This window comes from Cucurbita moschata, unplaced genomic scaffold (genome assembly GCF_002738365.1).
Source record: "Cucurbita moschata cultivar Rifu unplaced genomic scaffold, Cmos_1.0 Cmo_Scf00028, whole genome shotgun sequence".
Lineage (NCBI taxonomy): Eukaryota > Viridiplantae > Streptophyta > Magnoliopsida > Cucurbitales > Cucurbitaceae > Cucurbita > Cucurbita moschata.
The window spans coordinates 2,156,582-2,162,651 of record NW_019268544.1 but is presented as its reverse complement, the minus strand read 5'-3'; the positions used below and the strand labels follow the sequence as shown (position 1 = coordinate 2,162,651).

The following is a 6,070-nucleotide window of genomic DNA, read 5'->3' as shown; positions in this document are numbered from 1 at the left end:
GAAAAAAAAAAAAAAAAAAAAGGAATTAAAATGGTTCCAGTATTTAACAAATATTGTATAATTCTGTCTGAATATCTACAAATGGTCCCTGGATTGAAAGTGGCGGAACGTGAAAAGGCATTGCCTAGAGAAGGGTGCAGGGCTTGAACCCCTCCCCTGTTTCATTGGTTTACACACAATAAATGGGTGAAAAACAGAGTAAAAAGAACGTGGATAAAATGATTTGGTTATGATGATGGCCCGTGAGTGAGGCATATAAGATTACAATCTGTTCTGACCACCCCTTTTTGTTCCTATGAATAAAGCTGATTTCTGAATCCCAATTCCTTTTCTGGGTTTGTTTTGTCTCCATGATTCGATTCACCCACACACTCCACCGAGCTTGCACCAAACCATGAATAATCAAAGCCCAATTACAGTCCCTCGACGCCGCCCATGGCCTGGATTGTTCGCGTCTTCTTCTTCTTCTTCCTCCAAAGCTTTGGGAACTTGGTTGGGTGAGGACGCCAATTGCATGGAACGCTTGTTGGTTCACTGCGCCAACGCTATTGAATCCAACGACGCTACTCTCGCCCAACAAATCCTTTGGGTCCTCAACAACATTGCCACTCCTGATGGCGACTCCAACCAACGCCTTGCCTCTGCTTTCCTACGCGCTCTTGTAACACGCGCTGCCAACATTGGCAGCTGTAAAATCCTCGCTGCCATCACCACCGCAGCTACCTCCTCCCTCACTACTCACTCCTTCTCCCTCATGGACCTCGCCACCTTCGTCGACTTAACCCCCTGGTACCGCTTTGGCTTCACGACTGCAAATGCGGCGATTCTCGACGCCATCGAAGGCTACTCTGCCGTCCATGTCGTCGATTTCAGCTTGATGCATTGCATGCAAATCCCCACTCTCATCGACGCTATCGCTACTCGTTTCGAGTTCCCCCCTCTACTCAAACTCACCACGGTTGTCGTAAAACACGCGCCGCCCTTGCTCGAGCTGTCGTACGAGGAATTAGGAGCGAAATTGGTGAATTTTGCAAGGTCAAAAAACGTGAGAATGGAATTTAGATTTGTGGAGTCTTGCTACACCGATGGATTTTCCAATTTAATCCAAGAAATTCGAGTGCAAAATTTAATTTACGGACCCGAAAGTAAGGAAGCGCTGATTTTAAACTGTCACATGATGCTCCATTACATCCCTGAAGAAACATTAAACCCAAACCCATCTCCCAATTTCGACATGTCGTCTTCAACTCGTTCGATGTTTCTCAAGGAAATCCGAAGCTTAGAGCCAGCGATTGTGATTCTAGTCGATGAGGAAGCCGATTTCACGGCGAGTAAAATGGTGAGTCGATTGAGATCGGCGTTTAATTACTTATGGATACCGTACGACTCGATGGATTCGATTCTTCCGAGGAACAGCAAGCAGAGGGAATGGTACGAGGCCGGGATTTGTCGGAAGATTGAGAATGTGATTGCTGAGGAGGGGATTGAGAGAGTGGAACGATTGGAGCCGAAGACGCGGTGGGTTCAACGGATGCTGAACTCCAAATTCCGAGGGGTTGGGTTCGGAGACGACGCGGTTTCGGAGGTGAAGACGATGCTCGACGAGCATGCAGCGGGATGGGGGTTGAAGAAGGAAGACGACCACCTCCTCCTCACATGGAAGGGCCACGACGTCGTTTTCGCCACGGCTTGGGTACCTTGCTAACTAATTTAACAGCTAAGTATTTTGAGATTTAGGGTTTAGGGTTTAAATTTGATTTAGGTTTATTAGGGAGTTACAAGAGAAAGATATTGAATTGATCCTCGAAAACAAAATTTGGAGTTCATATTTGTGAAGCTCACTCTTTCGTATCATATTGCAAGAAAGATTTCATATTTTGTAGAATAGAATGGTCATTTACTCATGAAGTCCGCTCAAAAGAACGTAGAAATAACTTAGAATCGAAGTAGCAATCTAAGATAACTAAAAAATACAGGAAGTCGAGAATCTAGAGTTAAGCACTAACTCTCGACGTTTTGCGCAGGTGTCAAGTATCTCTAAAATAATTCACTACTTCTAGAATTGTTCTAAAAATTAAGACCATTTTATGTTGGTAATAAATTTCAGTGATATTGATAAGTCAGATATGTTTGATATTTAAGTTTTATGGGACGGATGTCCATTGGGCCGCACTTACCTAACCAGGCCCATATCCTCTGCAACCCCACTTAATATTGGAATTTATCCAATTTCAATTCTTAAAAATCATATTTAATTCTTTATTTAGAAACTCTTACAAATTTTATTTAATAGAATTTAAAATCAAAGATGGCAAATTCGTGGAAGCAAAAACAATATTTACTTTCTTAAAATCATAAAAAAAAAAAAAAAAAAACAAAGTCAAATACGATTTAAATAGAAAAAAACAGAAATGTAGCGACCAATAGCACATTTGCTTAAACATGTGTGTTGGACACAGCTGTGTATTACTACTTTATTAAAATTAAATCCTAATTACATTCGCAATGAAAGTAAAACAAATCCCTCATTTTATTAACTCATTCTCAATTCCGCCGCCAATCAGCTCATCCTGTCGTGTCGAATCCGCTATACACACGTCGTTAATGTAATACGAGGTGAGGCTATTTGTCGTTTCAGTTGAAAGCACCGCAGTCGCGTCGGATGTTCCCGTTTCTACCGCTCTTCACGCCCACCCGCCCCAGCTTCGTCATGGCGTCAACAAACGCCTTATTAAAGGCCTGGGAATCGCCGGCCCATGCGTCCACCGTGGGTCGGGATCTCGTGTCCGTGAACAAAACCTGGTCCGACGTGAACAGACCCATTCCCTGCTGGAGGTTCTTGAAGTATATGTTGTCGAATGTTCTAGGCGTGATTGGGTCCATGTTGATCGCCACTCTGGGGTCCACATTCTTCGGGCACATTTGTTGTAGCTGAGTTGCGTAGGTTTTGTTTAGTGTAGGGTCCACTGGATTCCCCGGGGCAAAACTGTAAATTCGATTTGCGAACTTCCCGCAGTGCGAGAATCCAAGCGTGTGAGCCGCTGCCATTTTACTCAGACAGTCAGAACAACAAAACAAGGGCTCCACGACAAAGTGTTCACGGGTGTCTTACACGTGTCAGATTCTAATTAGATCCACGTTTACCTGATAGTGCGATCATGTCTTGTTGCGAAAGCCCATTAGCAGCAAACAGAGAATTGAGCTGGTTGAGATTAAATGTTGGCCCTGGGAGTCTACCGTCCACGTCGGAGGCTTTAGAAACTAGCCCGTCTAATCTTCCCAGCTCCACCGCGTACGACGGTCCGCCCGACTGCAATTAATTCCAACCCATTTGAATTAGATGCAGTTTTGGAACATTACTAAACATAATTTTGAGTTCAGAGTTCACAAGATTCTTCTTATCATCAATAGAGATGTATTCGTTAGTTATAAATTCCTAAAATTACGACTCCCTTTTAATAATTCTCAGGGTTAATTTTAAAAACAAATGTTAAGTACCAGTTTTATGACGTCCCGAGTGGCCATAGTAAGAATATCGGCGCAGGAGACTCTGTTTCGGGACTGAGGGATGGCGTCGACAGCGGTTTTAGCTTTGATGACAGTGTCGAATCCATCTCCGGCCAACGACAGGTTATCGGGATGATCCTTCTCCGCCTTGTTGGATGCGGTGGAAGCAATGATCACTGAGGCATCACATCCCTAAATACGAAAAGAATCAAAATAATGAAACTCTGCAATTCCCATCACAAAAAAACACGGTTGAATTGAAACAAATCATAGAAAATGACCTGAACGAAGCAATCATGAAAGAAGAGACGGAGAGTGGCAGGAACAGTAACGAAAGTCTGCTGAAATTTTTTAGTGACTTCGTTGCGGACAATGGTTTCGACATTTGGGCAAATGTCGGCGTAGAAGTTTTGTCGGAGTTGGGCGACAGAGGGAGAAGGGAAGACGAAGAGGGAAAGAAGAGACAGCGCAACAAGAAGATTAAAGCGACCCATTTGAGCAAAAAGAAAGATCAATAAAGGGAAGAACAGAGGATGAGCGGCATTAATGGTGGAGCAGTAGGCTTATATAGGCGTCCAGTTGAACAAAAATTCCAAACCTTTTTTTATTTTATTTTTATTTTTAACTCGAAATTATATATCTTAATTAGTTCAGATATATTATCATATTAATCATTTTTTAACGTAGGGGTTGAAGACATTTATATATGGTTGCATATACATGTATATCAATAATTTAAAAACTATAAAGTCAAAAATATTTATTTGATAGTTTGAATATTATAATAGACAAGTCATATATATAGAGAAAGGGAATATAAATTGGGCTCAATATGAAAGATGTTGTAAATGGAATTTTTTGAGCTATTATTCTAAATTTATTTGCCAGCTACATGTCTATAATTATTTGGGTATTTCCTAAGTCAATTGGGTGAGACGTGCTGTCGTGCTCAATGTAAACATAATTGTTGTTAAATGACTACTCATATTATGCATACAAAATGGCTATAAAATGCAAGCACTTACTAAAAAAAAAATAATAATACATGTATTGTCACCCCTTCGACTAATATACTTTATATACTTTATAGTTTTGTACTTATGAAGTTGATAAATGATATTTATATGTATACATTACCTCGAGTCTTATATGATATTTTAATATTTTACAATGAAATGTGTTTGACATGCATTTAAAAATATACTACATTGCACGTTGAAATGAGAGTGATGATATTTGAATGTATTTTTGAATACTAAGAAACGATATTTAATTTTTTAGTTCAATAATGTAAGATAGAGAAAATTCGAAGTTTTTTATTTGTTGGTCAAAACTATATATAACTAGTTCATATATTTATATGTGAGGAACGTTATTGTTATTATTATTATTATTATTATTATTTTATTTATCAAACGTGACGATGGAATTGGAGTTAAAGAGGCATAGAATTGAGTAACAATATAAAAGTTTTTTCGTTCTTGTTCCTATTAAGACCACCTATCATTACGTCTCTACATAAACCAAAAGACATTTTAATAAATCAGTTAGTTTTTTTTTTTAAGCAAAAATATAATATTATACTAATATCAATTTAAAAATTTTAAATTTAAACGGTAAAAATTTAACATATTTACTTAAACATTAAAAGAGGGGAAAAAATTGGGCGAAAATAAGGAGGAAGATTATAATCTCTATTTCCAACATTGTTTAACGAGTGAAGCAATTTCTCTTCGTTCCCTTTCATTTTCATATTTTGTTTGTGTTAAGGATAGTTGACCGTTCATTATAAGGCAAATATCTATATTTGCCTTACATGGGTTACCATATTTGCCCTTTTATTAAAGACAAATATATTGTATTCATTTATTATTCTTTCATTTTTTTGCCATTTCCATATTATTTGTAATTTAACAAATTTCTGTATTATGATTATAAATAAGAGAACTCTCTCACACATTTAAGTGTGATGGATTCAGCAAACATTCACAGTTTGACAATTTGATTCACGCAATTACGCATTTAAAGGTTAACCAACTTTCATTAGAGACCAAAACTTTTTTTTAAATGGGTCTCTTTTCTTTTTCCTCGAAAAGTCATGCATATTGATGTGGTCCCATTGATTGAGTAATTTTTACACTAGTGTTAACGTGACATCTTAACCACGTATCCGTTTCTAAATATCTAATTCTTAAAACACAAACACAAACATTACACTCTCCTGTCACTTGCTTTATCTTCTGGCCTTTGTTAATTAATTCAATATCTAATTATGTTGGATCTAAATTTCATTATATATATATATATATATTATTTTTTTTTTAATTTGAAATTTGGAATGAATAAGAGATGCATTAAGAAGGACAGAGGAGCGTTATATTTAACGGTAAACTCTAATGATCGATGAAATCCGACACGCGTTTATGCCTAGCTGTCACCTTTTTCCCACGTTATTGTCTGTCTAATCGAAGGTGTCAACTTGTCTGGGGAATCTTCTTTTATTTACAATTTTTAAAATACTTTTTTACAAAAAAAAAAAAAAAAAAAAAAAAAAAAAAAAAAA

General features: G+C 37.8%; 2 protein-coding genes across 2 annotated transcripts; one reads left to right on the top strand and one right to left on the bottom strand.

The window, feature by feature from the left end:
• Positions 1-158: 158 nt before the first annotated feature.
• On the top strand, positions 159-1,855 carry LOC111463449 (scarecrow-like protein 32). Its single transcript, XM_023107386.1, has one exon. It carries the CDS (start codon positions 395-397, stop codon positions 1,703-1,705), a length of 1,311 nt encoding a protein of 436 aa, XP_022963154.1. The 5' UTR covers positions 159-394; the 3' UTR covers positions 1,706-1,855.
• Positions 1,856-2,431: 576 nt separating this feature from the next.
• LOC111463103 (peroxidase 51-like) lies at positions 2,432-4,056 on the bottom strand. Its single transcript, XM_023106918.1, has 4 exons — positions 3,789-4,056; positions 3,499-3,699; positions 3,145-3,310; positions 2,432-3,041 (listed from the first exon to the last, which is right to left on the bottom strand). The coding sequence occupies exons 1-4, from the start codon at positions 3,999-4,001 to the stop codon at positions 2,635-2,637; spliced, it is 987 nt and encodes a 328-aa protein (XP_022962686.1). The 5' UTR covers positions 4,002-4,056; the 3' UTR covers positions 2,432-2,634.
• Between the last annotated feature and the right edge of the window lie 2,014 nt (positions 4,057-6,070).